The sequence below is a fragment of the Haliotis asinina genome, chromosome 14 (genome assembly GCF_037392515.1).
Source record: "Haliotis asinina isolate JCU_RB_2024 chromosome 14, JCU_Hal_asi_v2, whole genome shotgun sequence".
Lineage (NCBI taxonomy): Eukaryota > Metazoa > Mollusca > Gastropoda > Lepetellida > Haliotidae > Haliotis > Haliotis asinina.
In genome coordinates this window covers 32,362,481-32,381,022 of record NC_090293.1, presented here as the reverse complement: position 1 = coordinate 32,381,022, position 18,542 = coordinate 32,362,481, and the positions used below count along the sequence as shown (strand labels likewise).

The 18,542-nt window shown below is 37.4% G+C and overlaps 1 protein-coding gene across 2 annotated transcripts in view; it reads left to right on the top strand.

Annotated features, from left to right (window-relative positions):
• Positions 1-5,489: 5,489 nt before the first annotated feature.
• The window catches only part of LOC137261900 (C2 domain-containing protein 5-like), a 62,407-nt gene continuing 49,354 nt past the window's right edge, over positions 5,490-18,542 (top strand). For both annotated transcript variants that reach the window (XM_067799707.1, XM_067799706.1), the window contains exons 1-9: positions 5,490-5,548; positions 6,431-6,520; positions 7,152-7,238; positions 9,496-9,536; positions 10,544-10,674; positions 12,480-12,575; positions 13,862-14,017; positions 15,191-15,251; positions 15,844-15,966. In XM_067799707.1, coding sequence (XP_067655808.1) covers positions 6,431-6,520; positions 7,152-7,238; positions 9,496-9,536; positions 10,544-10,674; positions 12,480-12,575; positions 13,862-14,017; positions 15,191-15,251; positions 15,844-15,966 — 785 coding nt within the window. In that variant the 5' untranslated portion in view covers positions 5,490-5,548. The remainder of the gene's footprint in view (positions 5,549-6,430; positions 6,521-7,151; positions 7,239-9,495; positions 9,537-10,543; positions 10,675-12,479; positions 12,576-13,861; positions 14,018-15,190; positions 15,252-15,843; positions 15,967-18,542) is intronic.

The following is an 18,542-nucleotide window of genomic DNA, read 5'->3' as shown; positions in this document are numbered from 1 at the left end:
AATTTTACAGAATGTTAACTGACACTGTCACACACCCCTCAAAAACAGAGAGTGTAAAACTGTCACAAAGCGTTCTAAACACCTGTCCAGTTTTGTCAAATAATAAGATCAACAAGAAAGAAAACAATTATGGAACTATAACCCTCAAGCATCAATGACGGATCAGATCAGATCAGCGATATGCCATATTTTTCACACACCGCAAATACACCCTAACATTTGTTTTAGATTATGAAACTGTCACTATTACTTGCAAACACATTTCACCTGAAAGTATATTTCCCTCATAAGCATTAAAGGTGTGTGTGAAAGATGTTTTTGAAGAAACTCTCAAAGAACGGCGTGTAGCATTTCAACGGCGAATCAGAACAGATCGGCGAATTGTCATATTTTTCACACACCTCAATTACACCCTAACACTTTTTTAAGTCCTGAAAGTATTACTATTACTTGCAAATACCTTTCAACTAACAAATACCTTTCAACTAAAGGTATGTTTCCCTTCTTAAAATTAAACGAATGTGTGAAAGAAATTTTTATCGGCACAATTTAGTCTGTCTTCGCGTTTATCGAGAATAGAAGTCCATGAGCTATAACATACTGACTTGAAACTTGACTACAAATCTACTGTCCTAACACGGACACTAATACCAATTATTTGACTTAAACTGAAGTGACAAAACAGTTAACTTATCTTCTACATGTAGGATTTCAGTTGTTACAACACACATCGCATTTTATCAGCTGCTGAAAATAAACCGGGTTCAGTCTTAAATACTACGCTGCCGCCATATTGGCTACACTGGTTACGTAACGACTCGACACATACATTCTGGTTTTTTTCGGGGAGGGTCTTCTCCCTCTATATATAGTCTTCCCTGGTTTAATATACGCCACCCTCCGCCCTTGCTCATGATGGCGGTCTGCAAATAATCAAGTCTGGACCATGCAATACAAAGATCGACATGATCGACTATTTTGCTATTCAAACCAGTATCTCCACGACTAGCTCCTGACTTAATAGATTGGGTTGTCATGCCATCTCATCAAAACTCGTGTGCCGTGTTCACGTGAGAAATGGTTGAAGAAAGCCAAGAGTAAAACTAAGAAATGAAGCCCCATAGAAAAACATCACAGGAACTGATTTTGCTACACTACAGAAAGGTGAGAGGAGAACTAGGGGTTTAACGTCGTATTACTAATGTTTCGCTCCTATGGCTGTGTATAGGTGGCTGCTAGAACTCAAACTGGTTGTGTAGTTCTCCACGAGGCATTTAAGAAGAGAGTGAGTGAGTGAATATGGCTTTACGCCTTCTTTAGCAATATTCCAAAAATATCAAGAACAGAAATGGGATTCACACATTGCACCCATAAGGGGAATAGAACCCGAGTCTTCGGCGTGACTAGCGGACACATTAACTACTATGGGCTAGCCCACCGCCCGACATTTTAGAAGCTGTAAATATAAAGGAAAACCATACTCTATGGGATGGCAGCATCTTTATTGCTCTGAGCGCGACGTTTCGGTGTAGGTACGTTAACACCGTGATGCACAGAGTTGAAACATGGAGAATATGTACATAGCCGCACAGTGAGTATACCTAGTTGAAAAGGTTGATGTACATTGGATCACAGGCAAAGTGTCGCGCAAAATGGGTTACGCAGCAGAACGAAACTGACCGACCCATTTTGCGGTGCACTTTGCCTGTGATTGGATATATAATTTGTGAATTGAACAGAGTAGCTTATGTCATATTTGGGATTACACTTTCTTGGTAAAGTGCATATTCTTTTCCTTTTTGTTTGGTTGAGTCCCATCCGGGAATCGAATCCACACTCTCAGACATCTAATCACTAGCAGACAAATGATTGGTCGTGATTACAATACCCGAAAGGAAACGTGGGATATGGGTGGATTACTGGCGGTTGTCTTTGAGTGTTAGGTGCAATATGTGAAGCCCATTTTTGGTGTCCCCAGTCCTGATATTGCTGGAATATTGCTCAAACCCCACTCACTCACTTTGATTAAGCGGTCAAGTCAAATTTATTTCTGAAGTGTGGAGGTTTTACGCCCACTGTACATAAAAGGAAGACATTAACATTTCATAAAATGAGGAATTTTTTTCTGACGACCATTGCTTTGAACACATAAATAGATAAGTTCATCAAAATAATTTCATTTTTCGTAGACATCAATATTGCAAATGTGTGATGTGTATGACAAATTTGGTTCTAATTTCTTCATAGGAAATACAAATAAATCGATACTTATCCTCGATATGCGGCTTTGTGCAAACTAAACTCGTTATGTCTGGTCCATATCGGCCCGTTTCTGTTTCTAACTTGTGGGAATCACACATTAAGCGAGCCAGAGTATTTCGAAATTTAAGAATCTATGTACATTTCACGACCATGTGACGTTTTAAACGAATAATATCGGGACTGTTTAACCATTGCATAAATAAAATGCCACTATTCTTCACAAGAAACCATTATACGGGTACGGATAACAAATTCGGAGAGTAATCGGGTTTATATGGCTGACCTGTCGTAGTTCCATTGCTTGACAAGTATTAGACGAGCCAGCGCAGTAAAGGCATTTGTGACAAGCAGGCGAGGCAAGTAATCTGGACGAATACACTTGGTTGCTACAGGTAGACTGGCGATTAAGCACGTCCAACAGATGCTGGCTGTGGCATGAAATGAATACCGCTACTTTTTAACATGTGTCTCGTAGAGCGATTTAGTTCAGCAAAACACCATCACGACACTATTCGCGCGAAGAAATTGAATTTTCAATATTTAGACGACACACTGTTTCTCTCTTGTTTCAAATGGAATGTTCTGGAGGGCGTTCCCATATACGCAAATTGGGGTCATTTGTCAGGTCGTGGCTCATCTAATACATGTACTTGTCAAGCAGTAGATGCATCCAAAGCCATTTTGATACAGAAGATGTCGTAGTCTTGATGTACGTTAGCATTTTCGAAGTCGTTTAACATATACACTTAAAAAAGTAGGGAACATGAACTATGAAGTCTGGTAGAAAGAAAACCCATTGAAGAACGTTACAATGACATTCATCTTGTGTATGCAGCATCATTTCACGTTATCACTACACGCAAACACAATGCATGGGAAACACGTGCACAACGTGGGAGCCTCCTACACATGCATGGGATGTTATTGTGAATCTTGACGTTTTTCAGGCATGTCGATAGATCACTGTAGACCATTTTCCGACAATTTTCTTCCATCTGTGCATGGCCAGGGTTTTCATGGTCAAATCACACACTACTGACTAAAAATTGTAAGCCTGAAATTTTCATGTCATACTCCTGTCACCTAACAAGGGGGATAACTGAACGAACAGCTTTGCTTTGAATGAAATCCATGTGGTGATGCATTCTTAAAACATCCATTATTATTGGATCAACATTGATTCAATCCCATATACATGTATCTTCCAATTTCGACAATCGTACATTGAAAGTACAGTTCCCCTACGTTTTCTGAAGAGTATATTATAGCAGTTTTGCATATCTGTCATCAGGCAACTGAATCAGTCTACATCAATATTTCACAACTCTTTTACAGCAAAATATACTTGATTTTTTTAAGGCTTCAAGAAGGTTGTAGTCTTCTCGGTGATTTCCAGTATGTCGATGTTGTTCCATAGGGTTGGTTTTCCTTTGCTGATGTAGTGTTCTTCCGTTCGTAGTGTAATAGCTGTAGCGGTAGATGTTTCTGAAATGCTCATTTCTTCACCAATTTCGTGTAAATTCGAAATGTATGTTAATCATGACATATAAAAAGAATACACGACTGCAAAAGTCTAGATTTATATTTCTGAAAAATGATAGTCCAAACAGAGATTCGAACTCCTATAGACTAAATAGGATCAATGACTTGGCCAATAGCGGTTGGGTTACCTACATCCACGCGAGAATTTAAAAATGCTTATTCTTCAACACATAAACATTATTAAGCAAATTCAGTGTATTCAGTTTATTTGCACTCCCAAGGTTTATCAATGTGCTAAATAATTTTGATTGCATACACGTGGAACACTGCTAATTCGAGGGAAATAGTTGTTGATTCTAGTAACTCATGTTACCACATCACCTTGGGTACAATGGTACTGTTAACACAATTCGCACGAACTAGCATGTCAATATTCCTTTCTGTCTGGAATTACGCTGATTTTAACGAACATGCATTAATAAAGGCTGCCACAATGAAAACAAATGCTACAGAGAGATAGTGTGGACCAGAAAATGGTGTCGGAATTCGGAATGAACATCTATCGGATAATTCAATGTTTATGATGCTGCTGAAGAAGAACGCTGCCGGGAATACAAAAATATGTCGGAATTTATAGATTGTCGGATAAATTGACATGTCGGGGAGACAGCTTCCTCCGCACTTCCATCTTAACTACGGATCACGATTCTGTCAAATCATTCACTCATGTCTCCGACTTGGTTGCAGCGATCTCAAAGCCGACAAATTCAATAGATATATAGCTGAGATGTGTAACTATGGTTACCACACTGAAGGCAATCTAGATTATTTCTTTGTCTGCCCCGATTATGACTTGCTCAGACAAGACTTGTATTACTTTATGAAAAACTTTGATTTAAAATCTGTGCTTTACAGACAGTCCAGCTCAAAGCTAAAAACGAATATGTAAACCTTGGAATCTGTTTACATCTTTACACTTTTATCCGGTAGATTTCCTGCTTTTGTAAATACTAAGATATGAAACAAATTCCTCCAAAAGTTCGCAAAGATGCAAAGCCATGAAATATATCTAACGGGACCAGGTGGTCTGGTTCGTGGTACATCTCATCGGTTCCCAGTTGCGCAGGTCGATGTTCATGCTGTTGATCACTGGGTTGTCTGCTCCAGACTCTATTATTTGCAGACCGCCACCATATAGCTGGAATATTGCTGAGTGCGGCGTAAAACTGAACTCACTAAATCACTCACTCACTCACTTATGCATTAGCATTTTTAGTACTAAGTCCATGTTAATAGTTGTCAGAGTCTTTGAATGGCAATTAGAAGTGATACGCATATAGAGGCATGAATTTTACATATGTCAACTTCTTTAGGAGTGATGATACACTAAACGGTTGATAACAGTGTTATTATTTTAACTTATACTTCTCTTAAAATGTCATATTAAAGTTGGCTATCCATACAATCGGGTAATTTGTCTTTATAAGTTGGATAGGAAATACTGGAAAGAATATCAAAATGACACTAGTGGTGTTTGATAATCCTTTTCGAATCTGAGTGAGTTATCTGTTGTTGTTGTTTTTTTCTTCTTCTTTTTTTTAATTTTGAAGAGAAAGAATATACAATGCTGAACATGCGGAAATCGGGTAGCAGACAGGTACGCGAATTTAACGAAGGGAGATAATATTCTCCGAAATGACATGGGGAGACAGTTAGCTCCCCTTAATACGAACCAACATGGCAGGAGTCTGTATGTGACAGTTCGAGACATTCCACATTTGCATTGTTACGATTGACACACAAGGTAAGTAGAATGCTTTTTGTCATCCAGTGATACGAACTAAGGCCATACATTGCATCGGCAGGTTAATTTACGTTGTGTTGCTTCTGATAACGTGCATTACAATCACAATATAGGCGTCACCCGTAATTTGGACAAGGACAGTGTATTATTTATGATAATAAACTTAAAACCTGACGAAATAAAGACTACAAACGTGACATAACTGAACATCATTTGGTGAGAGTTCCACCCGTAACGCCCACATGAAATATATTCTATTTATTAGAACTGTTTCGAGGCTTTAGGGTTAGGGTAAGGTTACTGTTGAGGGAGTTTCCTTTTATAAAAAATAGGGTTGCCATGAATGCACTATGTGGCGAGTATAATTCGTGTCACGAATATTGAATAGTGATTGATGCACAATGCTGATGTTGACAGTTTTAATTTGTCACAGCAATTAGCAGTGATCTCAAATGTGGTATGTAATAGTTAGATTTGACAGTACCATGTTTGGCTTTGGCAAAGTAACGTAATTTGCTCAGAGAATGCGCTATTACAAGGCTAGTACATATTCTATTCTTGTGTATTACGCTTTGTTCGATTCACCCAATATCCGAGTGAACTGTTACAGCCTTAAGAAAAACCATTTGTTCTATGATTGAAAAAAATTGGTTATAGGCAGTAATCTTTCCTGTCATTTGAGTGTGGAAAAATCATGTTTCACTTGTAACATTTTAGATGCACCACAGCCATATTTTAGGTTTTGTCTCTGTTTAATATATGCTGCTGTCATTCTTGATATTAACATTATTTCATTTCATACTCCTTCATGTAGTCTAGTTATCCATCTTGGTATGGTTAACTCATTTCTTTATCATGATTATGTAACTCTGTGTTATGCAGATGCCAGGCAAGCTTAAAGTCCGGATCCTGGGTGCGCGGAATTTGCCTGTGATGGATCGAGCCTCGGATCTCACTGACGCATTTGTTGAAGTAAGTTCACAAAACAGTAAACCGAAAACCTTGTCAAAAAGCATATGACTGTTAATTATACCAAATGAATGAAGTCGACTCTTTTCTCATCAAACCTTGAAGTGAACTTAGTGTGCAGACTCTTTTAGTATTGTCACAACCCCGAGTGTACAGTACACAACCCTGCACACGAAACTGCTCATAAATGACCATATGATGGCCACATTAATACATGCAAACACCTTGTTGTGGGTACAGTGGGTATGTGCTGTACACTTGGACAGAGTACTGTGACTGTGTCCCAGTCCACCCAGCTGTGAATGGTTACCTAACAGGAATGAGAAAGCCACATTAATTTGGTGCCCCTAAATGTCTTTAAGAGTTATATGTTCCCCAGGGAGTTGAGATTGACATCCAATGAACTAGGGAAATACAAAGCACCTGTGAGAAGCTGAGATGGATATTTGCAATATGCAAACATCACATATATATATATAATTACCATCTCCTCTATTTCTGAAAGTAATAAACATTGTGATAAAGAAATATCAACATTCAACCATAAACATTTCTGTTTGCTGGTCCTTATGTTTAATGCTGATACCTGCTGTAAAAGCATGAAAAGTAGTTTTGCTGTTTACTTCCTTTCCAGGTTCGATTCAGTAATGAGGTGATGAAGACTGAAGTCTATCGGAAGTCACTGAATCCACAATGGGACTCAGACTGGTTTAAGTTTGAGGTAAGCCTGTCTTGATTGTCGCCATTCATTCATGTTAGTGTTGGGAGTCGGAAACCAAATTCACTATCAATCATCGTAAGATTTGTGGTGAAAGATTATCCATTATAACTGAAATATATGCATTCTTAATTCTTTCCACAGGTTTTTTCTACTCAAATTTTTTATTAACTAATACTGTCATGCAATGAAGTGCATGCATGCACGAAAGATATTGGAATTAGTGGAATTGTATGTAAACAATAACAGTGGTTAAAAGTATCAGTATATCTTATTACCTTCCCAACAGATGTATTTATAGACAGGTTACAGTAATATTTTCCATTGTGATGAATATGAAACTATGAATACAATGCACATAGTTTTACGCTGTTGTGTGCGTGTTTGTTCCTGAATATTTGTCAAATTTAATGATTAGTTTACTTCATTCAAGTGCATTATACTAAAACAACAAAATTCTGATTAATCAAAAATATGTTTGTTATAACCAGTAATTATTTTTAAACCTTCTTTCGATCGATTGTCGACCCGTGAAGGTCCCGGGGTAGAATAGGCCTTCAGCAACCCATGCTTGCCATAAAAGGCGACTCAGCTTGTCGTAAGAGGCGACTAACGGGATCGGGTGGTCAGGCTCGCTGACTTGGTTGACACATGTCATCGATTCCCAATTGCGCAGATCGATGCTCATGTTGTTGATCACTGGATTGTCTGGTCCAGACTCGATTATTTACAGACCGCCGCCATATAGCTGTAATATTGCTGAGTGCGGCGTAAAACTAAACTCACTCACTCACTCGATCGATTGTCGATTGTTTTCAATCATCAGAACACCACTAATTCACACATATAAAACTATTAATCATTTATTCAAATGGTGCATCTGTATTTGGCATACAGTCTGAATGGCTTATAGAAGTGATACACATAAAGCCACAATTTGTGGTTGTCAACTTGTATATATTTTTATGGACACAACATTTCAGAGTATATTCTTACTCCTTCATCAAATGAACTAAACACCAAGAAACAGACAGCTATATATGTACATGTAAAATAACAATTGTGATAAAAATAACAAGGGAAGCCAGTAGTTAATCAGCATTAAACTGGTATGGTGGATGGTCAAGTGGAAGCCAGGGATTGTTAATCCAGACATGAACAAAGGGAACAAGGGAAAAGAAAAACAAACATTGTGTTCGTCATTATAAAGAAGTTAACATCCCTAAATTCTTGCCTTTATCTATTTGGCATATTTAAATATACATCCCTTAGGATGAATGTGATGTGGCTAGCCCTCGATCACAGATCGAACAGATAGTTATGGATGATGAAAACGTTACAGCCTAACTACTGACCTCAGTAGCTGTGAAAGACACTCTAGAAAGAAACATAACCATTTGAGTGATTTGTGTCCTCTTTGTGTCCTCTGTTTGTCCCTTTTGTGTCCTCTCTGTGTTCTCTCATCATCTTCTGTGTGTCCTGTAAGTGCTGTGATGCCTTCTGTGAATCCCATGATTTGTGTCCTTTTTGAGTCCTCTTTGTGTCCTCTATTTGTCCTCATTGTGTCCTCTCAGTGTTCTCTTTCTGTCCTCTGTGTGTCCCCTAAGTGCTATGATGCCTTTCGTGAATCCCATGATCTGGTCTGTGTGGTAAAGTGACCATCATCCCTCACAGACATTTCTTGCAACTCTGATACTGCAGCCATTATGATCCTAGTGTTAAATAGCCACTAGCCCACTAGCTAGTAAAAATCCAGTTAGGCCAGTAAATATCCACAGTCACTGGCCTGACTGGCTAGTGAATGTTCATGTGGACATTTTGTAAATATTTCACTCTCTCTGACTTGAGTTTTAATATACTTTTAAATCATGCAAGATTGTGGCCTGAAACAGTCTTAAGTCTGTTTTGACTTAAGTTAGAGTATTTACTCACATAAGAGAAAATGCAGGAATATGCATGTCTCAGAATTAACTAAAATTGATGTTAAACTAAAAAAGAGTAGACAAATTGAGTTAAGTTGTTGGGCCTTTTTTATTTTAAGAAGGCAACTGAGTTAAAAATTCAGCTTTTTCAAATTGTCAAACTGTTTCAAGAAATCTAGGCCTGGTATGTCATATTAGCAATCTAATGATAAACTCATGTCCACATTCAAATTTCTGGTTAATGAATTATTTTGTGACTTTCAGGCATAGCTAGCTGTGTAGGAAAATTGGGAAACTATTTCACACACCATGATCAATATATCTTCATTGTATTTCAGGTTGATGATGAAGTATTGCAGGACGAGCCTCTGGAACTGAGGTAGGTGATGGAGGACCTACAAAAATAATAAACCAGTGTAAGAAATTAGTCCAAACCTCAGTCAGACATCATGGCTGGCAACTTCAAAATATTACCTGACCAAAATGGATTTAACAATGAATTTATTTAGATGTATGGAACATCTCAACTTTTTTGCCAGACCATGGGGCCAGCTTGCTGTAAATTTAGACCGTCCGTCAAAAACATAGCCTGTCTCAGGTGGTAGGATGGGTTTTATTTCATGCACTGAATAAATGCCTGCTCATTCTGTTGAACATGGAGGATTGATGTAAAACATCACTGATACAATGAAATAGATATGCTGTAGTTTAGAAACAAGGAGTCAGTTATTTCTGATTTTCAAAGGTGAATTTGTGAAGCAAGGCAATGCTCTTTAAGTTATGACATTACTGCATTGTTACCGGTATTTCATGGCCTAACCATGGGGTTATGAGTAGGGCTGCAACAATTCACATAGACCTCAGTTCAATTTGAATTTCAATATTGGACCTTCCATTTGGTTTTCTCAATCCCACTGTTTATTAATCAAAACTAATCACACTGAAAACCTTTTTCAAGATTTAGAGTAGGAATGTAGAGTGATGTAAACTTTTTCAAACAAATTAATTATGATGTTTAAACACAGAGCAGTACTGTGGCAGTGTCTGCCAGCAACAATTCTCATTAGATAATTAGCCCGGCATCAGCCAATCAAGTTTCATCTTGTTTCAGTGCTGAAAACTGCTTGAGTTTGAGTCAAAATTATGTTCTTGCTGTGTGGAAATAATTGAAATAAATATTTAAATATCAAATTGATATGGTGATAATGCTTATTGAAAATCCAAACTAAGGTGTCAAATTCGATTGTTGATGAATTGAACCAAATCGTTACAGCCCTAGTTAGTAACCTGTATTTGAGATGAAGGTCACAATGAAGGCCATGCATGACAAGTGAAGACAATCTTTTGACTTACAAAAACTTCATGAACTTTCTGCTGTTTTTACAGAGTGCTTGACTACGACACTTATAGTGCCCACGATGCTATAGGGAAGGTGTACATTGACCTGAACCCTCTTCTCACGAGAGAGAGTCCCCATGTCATCAATGGATGGTTCCCTGTCTACGACACCATGCATGGTCAGTTACCAGTCTGTTGTAGGAACAGGCTTCCTGTTGTTAGCAGATAAATTGTAGTAAATATGCTATGCTAAAAAGTATTATTTACTGTTTTCAGTCATAAGATGTTATAAGATTCTAAATCTGAATCATTTTTAGTTCACTGAACATGTTTTGGCCTAATGCTAAATTTAGAACTACTTTTTATGAGAAGTAATTTTTTAAACTTATCTTGTCTTACAGTATGCACTTATTTCTCTCACTTCAACCTTGGAGTTGAAACATGCTGGAAGCAGAATTGCACAAAATCCCCTGGCCTCTCTCCTGCCCCATCTCTCCCAACCACTCCTATTCTCAGAAATCTAAAATCTAAAAAATCCCTGGAAAGCATGTAGGATCCCCACACTGGTCACTTGACACCCCTCACTTGTCCTTCTCTTTCTTGTCGCACACAAGTGTTGACATGTATCCTGCCTCTGTGTGCTACTACTCTGCTTTGCTACTTTATGGGGAAAATTAATTATTCCTTAAAGAAGAGGAAATATTGTGATAGATGCAAGAAGACTTTTTCTGCAATGGATCCCCACTAACTGTGCATCAATGACGTTCTTTCTGTGCTGACTTGGTTGATGAAACAGAAGAGTAGTGGACAGAAACTGAAAGTGATCTTCAGAGGGTCCCTCTCCTTCCAAGGAAACCAAGCAGGATCTTCCCTTCATTGCCTGGCATACTTTACCTTCACCTGATGAGGTGGACTCAAGCTTAAGTGAAACTTATGACGTCTTTTTCTTCTTTTTTGACCTACAAGAACTTGCCGATTCAAACCCGGTACCACTTCCCGACCAAGACGATGTCCTGATCCACCCTCACTCAGATCAGCTTCATAGGACGCCGCAGGCACTTCATTTACCATAGGACTCCGCAGGCACTCCATTTACCCATATGACGCATCTGCGTAAATCCTTGATCACTAAGGGTTACATGAAGCAAGTAGCTACAACTGTTATAACATCTGATTGTGCCTCTACACAAGCCCTCTTCAGTGACAAATGGAGGAATTTTGAGGCTTATTGCAAGATGAAGGACATCACTTCTAATACCACAGCATCAACTTAAATAGCTGTCAAGTATTTGCAGCACTTATATACTTCGAGTAAATTGAGGGGATCTACATTGGCTATGTATCTTGCAGTCACTGACCTGCGGCCCAACGTCCAGTCTTGGAATAAATACACTCCGTGAAATAGGACAATTTTTAAAATATTAACTATAAAATGTATACATGTATTTATAATGCTTATCCTGTCTCACGTGATGGGGTGTGCTTGGGCAAATGGTACAAGAGAGGCCAGGAACTTTGTTTACATTTTGTTTCCACTCAAGGCCAGATCAAGTATGTTTTTTATTTTATGGATCCACTTATCATGTTTTCTCAAGAATAAGAGAATAAGACAAAAAAAAAAATATTACCCAGCTCAAAAAATAAAATCCTGTTGTTTTTATTGGCCAAAAAAGTAAACTTACTAGAAAGTTTTTTGAGATTATATTTTGCCCCCTAAAATTGTCCAAGGAAAAATACTTGAGTATTTAGAAGGAATATAACTTTGATTGATGATTTTGTTTTTATCTTTTTTTCCCCTCCTACCTTTAAGTTTTCTGTAAAACAAGAAATAAAATTGGCCTGGCCCAATGGTCGATTATGAGGGAGAGAGTACACTCAGTGAGTTAAGATAAGTGATATATATATATACAATTTGTATTTAAAAGTTTCAGTTTCATATTTCCATTTTCAAAACGTCTGTTTTATGAAGAGGGATCTATTCCAGGAATCCGTGGTGAGCTGAATGTGTTGGTGAAGGTGGAGCTGTTCAGTGACTTCAATAAGTTCAGGCAGTCTTCCTGTGGCATCCAGTTCTTCTGCAGTAAGTAGACAGGCATCAGTTGTGATGGATCTTACAGAGTTTAGAAATATCCCGGTGGATGTTTTTTTTAATTTGACTTAATAGAGTTTAACGAGTTTAAGTTTTAAGCCGCTTTTAGCAGTATTCTAGCAATGTCTAAGGGGACACTAGAAATGGTCTTTAGCTGGATGAGCGAATGCTTTAACCACTAGGCTATCCCACCATCCAACTTGATACAGGCTCTTTTTCTGAACATGATATTTTGAGGCAAAGGTGTGTAGACATGGTTCTGGAAGACATTTGTCTGTACAGTAACATTGTTTGTTGCATGAAATGGGTTTCATCATTAAGCTATCATTATCATGAACACTTTTATCATGATCTTGCGTGATTTAAAAGTGAATGAATTTAACAAGTCGGAGAGAGTAACATGTTTACGTAATTGACCAATGACTATTTTGCACTCTGATGTTGAGCCAGTTTCTTCATCTGTGTTATTGCTTTATATGGAGGATAACATTTTCAGTGATATGTTTGTAAATAAAAGTCCATAGCAAACATGTTTTCAAGGTTTCTTGATGCTAGGCATTTCTACGGAGATATTTTTATGTGGAGAGTATGATGCAATATTATTAGAAAAAAATTATACAGTGGAAGCTGTCTAAACCAGCACTTGATAGGACTGAAGAAATAATCCGCTTTAAACAGCGTGCTGGATTGTACAGCTGACACTGTTACCGTCGAGTACAACTGAACCAGTTTTATCACTCTTATTTACGAAGTACATTGTTTCATTACTTGGCTCTCTCAATTACTGCACACACTGACAATAAAAGACAAAGATATGAGCTCATACTCACCAATAACATGTACAAGTAAACCCATACTGAACTAAGATTAAATTATCTTTGTTGGCAAGCATGTAGTTTCAAGTGTAATTTGTGACAATACACATGGTGCCAACTCCTTGCCAAGCTCCTGCTTAAAATGCACTGATTACTGTGTAAACACATATTTGGGGCGGCTCATATCATGCTGAGATCTGGAATTGACAGCTGCATATCTTTTAACTGATGATAAATGTACAAAACACAGACAGGATTGAGATTTGACAACTTGCCGGATTGGACAGCTGCCGGTTTTGACAGCTTCCACTGTAGTGTGTTGTAGCTTATTAACTACTGCAAGCTCATATGTCTCAATATTGCAGTAATGTAGAATGCAATAAAAATATGTGTTAATCCTACTTTTTACACTTTCATACACATTTTCCATTATTCAAACTTTTTACATCCATCCCATCTCAGCAAGTGAGGTTCCTGCTGGTCAAAGATTACTTGTCATCCATGGGTTTGTGGAGGAGCTTGTTGTCAACAATGATCCTGAATATCAATGGATTGACAAACTTCGGACACCTCGAGCATCAAACGAAGCCAGACAGAGACTCTTCTCCAAGCTCTCTGGTAAGTTGGGGCTACAATTCACAGAGTTTGTAAAATGTTCACACTCTTTCACTTATATACCACCATTGTTCATTTAACAAAGATAACAGACACAAATTACTTAAGGGTTTAGTTTGTTTTTAAAATTCAGAAGAATTTCATAGAGACTCCACTCCTATTGCTAATGCAATACTTCTTATAACTTTAAGTAGTATTTAAGTAATATTGGGTTATATCATCTTTTGTGGCAGTACATTGATGTATCATGCGTCCTCGCAGTATAAATATCCTGATATATTGCCTTAATGTGTTTTGTATCGATGCACTCATATCACATAGCTGATGATGCAAACATTGATACTATTGATGAATCGTTACACCACTAACCTGAGACACTTGACAATACAGTAACTATCAGAAGTTTTCTGTTATTTCTAGAACCAATTTCATTACTGCTAGTAAAGAAATATTCTTTAATGCTTAGTTCACGTCATGATTTGTGCCACAGTTGAAATTGTGGTCTTAATCATGGACTAATCATGGTAATCCTATCAGAGCTTATCAGATATTTAGGTCAGTCGTGGCAATCATATTGATCATAGAAAACTTTAAATGAGACACACGGTCCTGAAATGTCTGAAATCCAACTGAAATCTGACGCTTTATGATCAATCACAGGAAAAGTTGCTCAAGAAACTGACATAGTTCAGTTTTCATGCCTCACACCAAGGGGGTGACAAGCGGCTGGTGGAACAACAACGTCCATTTCCTGACTGGTACTGGTCTGTTCTGAGTTGCGCCTGAAGTCCGTGCCATTTGTCACCCCTCGATGTGAAGCATGAAATAGAATAATGTAATAATAAAACATCAGATTTTAGATCATGTTGGGCACAATGGTTACAAGATCAGATGTCTCATTTATGCTTTGTTCACTCATCCCTATTTTGAGTTCTCACCTGAACCCAAATGGACTGTACATTTGGGAGACAGCTACTAATCCTTGCATAGACTAGTCCTTGCATAGCACAAATACATTAATATTTTGAAATAAGATAATAAAATAAGAGGACAAATTCAGACACTGTTTTTGAAGATTTAGACGGAAAACTAAGCTGTTACAGAACTCCTTACTCCATAATTAATCTTGAAGAAATGTCACTGCCACATAGACCAGCATGAATGTTGTTGTTTCAGGTGAGCTACAACGGAAGATTGGGGTCAAGGTCATGGAGATGGGAGGCAATGCTGTCCTGGGGTGAGACACAGGAGTTTCAAGAAACTAAGATCTCTATATCTTGAATCTTTCAGCCCAGTCTTTAAAAGTCCTGCAAATCCCTCATTTGGAAAAGATAATCTTTTGTTTTATGAGTGTGAAATAAATTACTGCACTCTACTATACTGTCCTGTACCGTACTGCACCGCACCGCACTGTACCATACATTGTACTTACACTGTACTGTACTGTACCGCACCGTACCTTACCATACCAGGTAATTACACATAACCGCTACATTTGTACAAGACATGCAGGTGTGTGTGTGGGCTCATTAATTTTGTATATAAATTTGGGCTCGGAAATTCAAATTATACACTATATTAATCATCACCACCAAACCAGGAAAAGTCCCTAACTGAGCTATGACTCACTGTTTGGCTTGACAATCCTCCAAGATTAGTAAGCTTTCACCAAAGTGGGTAAATCACAGAGTGAAACATTTGTGAAATTGTTGCTTTCCAATTACCCTGCAAATTTTCTTACTGACCCAAGATTGTCCTTTTACATTGGCTGTGTAGGGTTCGTGATATACTTGCATCATTGAGCTATGGTAATTATCTCTGTTCTCAAGATACTGCCATTGTTTTGATCTGGAAGGGGAGTCCGGCATTGTGGTCCGTGGTATCGGAACCGCTGTCACCATCACAAAGTTCACCCTACAATCGTCCCCCATCGGTGTCTCGCCTGTCAAGGAGTAAGTGTTTTCTTTATTCATTACTGTCCAAGTCTTTCCTAGCTAGCTTCTCAATGCATAGTAAATAAAGAAATTAAGGTTGAAATGTATATCTTTAACATTCCCCAAGTAACAATGTTGTGGGAACATTTGTATAAAGTCTATTAACTGCTGTAAGTCTTTGTACCCCTGGTAACTTGAGTAACTTGCTAACAAGCAAAACATATTGCTAATATTTCATCATCATTTGTGATAATTACCAGATTTCAACCTTAGTTTAGTAGCTGCATATTTATTGGAATTATTTATCAAGCATGATTATAATGATTTCATGATTGTGTCAAATGTATTAATTTGGAACTTAAAAATTCAGTTTGTATTCATACTGAATTATGTTTTTTTCAAAATGATATTTTAATATGTGTTTCTTTTTCTTGATAGTATATTTGTTTCTGATTATTATTTCATAAAGGAGCAAATCATTCTCATTGAAGAATGAATATTTCACTCACTGTTCAGACAGAATGGCAAGTTAATCTGATATTTTGACAGTAACATTCATCATTAATCGTAATCATCTTCAACATTGTCATCATCCTCGGTGTCATGTCTTCACTTATCATGTCTTGCCAACAACTGTAAAAACAACAAACTACATCTGTTATATTTTGTATATCCATCCATTCCTGTATTTCATGTAGAAAATGTACAGAACAGCATGCTTATGCAACCATGTTGGATATCATCCTAATTACCTTTTTAGAAGCCCAAATTATAATGAGATTTATTTGAAATAGTTTGTACTAAATTTCTTTTTGGAAATGACATTTTGAGTTGAACATAAATTTGCAAAAACTGTGCAAAATCTAACAAGAGTGATCAGATGTTGCCATAGCAACAGTGGTTTAGGAATCTGTATTTGTGCTTCCTGCATGTTTAATGGCCCAAGATTCCAAACCCGAATATTTACACTCACCTTGTTATGCGATAGAGGTGACTAAGATGTCATTTCAGTGGTAACAGTGTCTTCTGAATATGGGACAGTGCCAGTCGTCCAAACATTCATGACACATACCACTAACACTTAGTGTGTGTCCTCTTGCTCATCCTCTGTTAACACTGCTCGTTTTTCGGTAAACCAACACTTACACATGATCTGAAATTACCCACCCTTGATTTTCATGAAAGTTTCCTCAATCAGTTTGATATTGAGTTATGGTCATTTGGAGGGGAGGTAACTCATGTTGCTTGAAAATAAAGCCACAACCAGTTTCAATGAACAAATGTGTGAGTTTGGTCCTTAAGCCGTTTCTAGCAATATTCCAGCAATACCATGGCAAGGTACTCCAGAAATGGGCTTCACACATTGTGCCCATGTGGGATTTTCTCAAAAACCAAATTATGTTGGCAATGCTTTATCTTTTGTTTCAAATAAAAAAAGAAACAACAGACTTACATATTCCTGAACCACTGCGTTACACTGAATATTATTTATTTGTTCATGGTCCTTCCTAATATATTTGCTTCTGTATGCTCTACATGGTGCCAAACGGAGCCACAAGTCTTGTATCATGGTATGTCTTTCTCCAAGGAGTAGTTTTGTGGCATGATAGTCAAGTTTTGCCATTTTGTTGACTAATTCTTACTTTATGTATAGTTTGTACAATATCTGCTTCTTTATAATAATCTTACAAACTAACAAAATCAACCTCATTAGCTTTACCTGAGTCACAGATGTTTGTTTTTTGGGGATGGGTTTTGTTATTTAACAAATTTCTTATCAAGAGTAAGTACAGTTACAGGTAGGTATTTTTTTCAAAGGTTGGTTTAGATGTAATTTTTTAAACTTATCTTATTTTTCTCATGATTTGACAGCTAGTTAAAATGTTCTATTTTGAAGTTTATTTTTAAACTTATCCTATCTCAATGGGTCTGTTCTTATATAATCCACCGTTGAGTGGAAACAGACTGTAAATAAAGTTTCTGGCCACTATTGTACCATGTGCCTAAACACACCCCACTGCTTCCATTCCTGGACAGTCTCAGCCTCTGTGAAGCATACAGCGTACTTCCCGTCTCATCACGTGACACCACAGTTTAGTCTTTTTCTTCTTGGAACATAGCAGTAATCTGTAATGTAATGTAATCAGTTAGTGGGGTAGGTTATTTGTATATCCATCACATGAGAGAGGATAATTATTTATAAATACACAATTATCAGCCCCCAGCAAATCTACCATATAATTTATCCGAACCACATGTTATTTCAAGTGAACCCCATAGAATTATATCCCTTGAAACACTCTTTACAAATATCCTATAATGCAATATGTCATTGAAACCAGTTCGGCAAACACTAACAACACCCCGTGTGACAATTTTTGATGTACGAAGCATTTGATTATATTCCGTATATGACAAGTGTTCTCTGTTTGGAAGCTGTTCACCTTGAAGTTTCAATTACCTATTTCAAGCGAGTGGTAAGGGATAATATGACTTTTACTATGTCAGAAGGAAGCCACAGTGAATGTATACACAAAAATATTGTCGAAAAAGCATGACATTGTGCTTTAATGATTTACAAATGTTTTAAAACT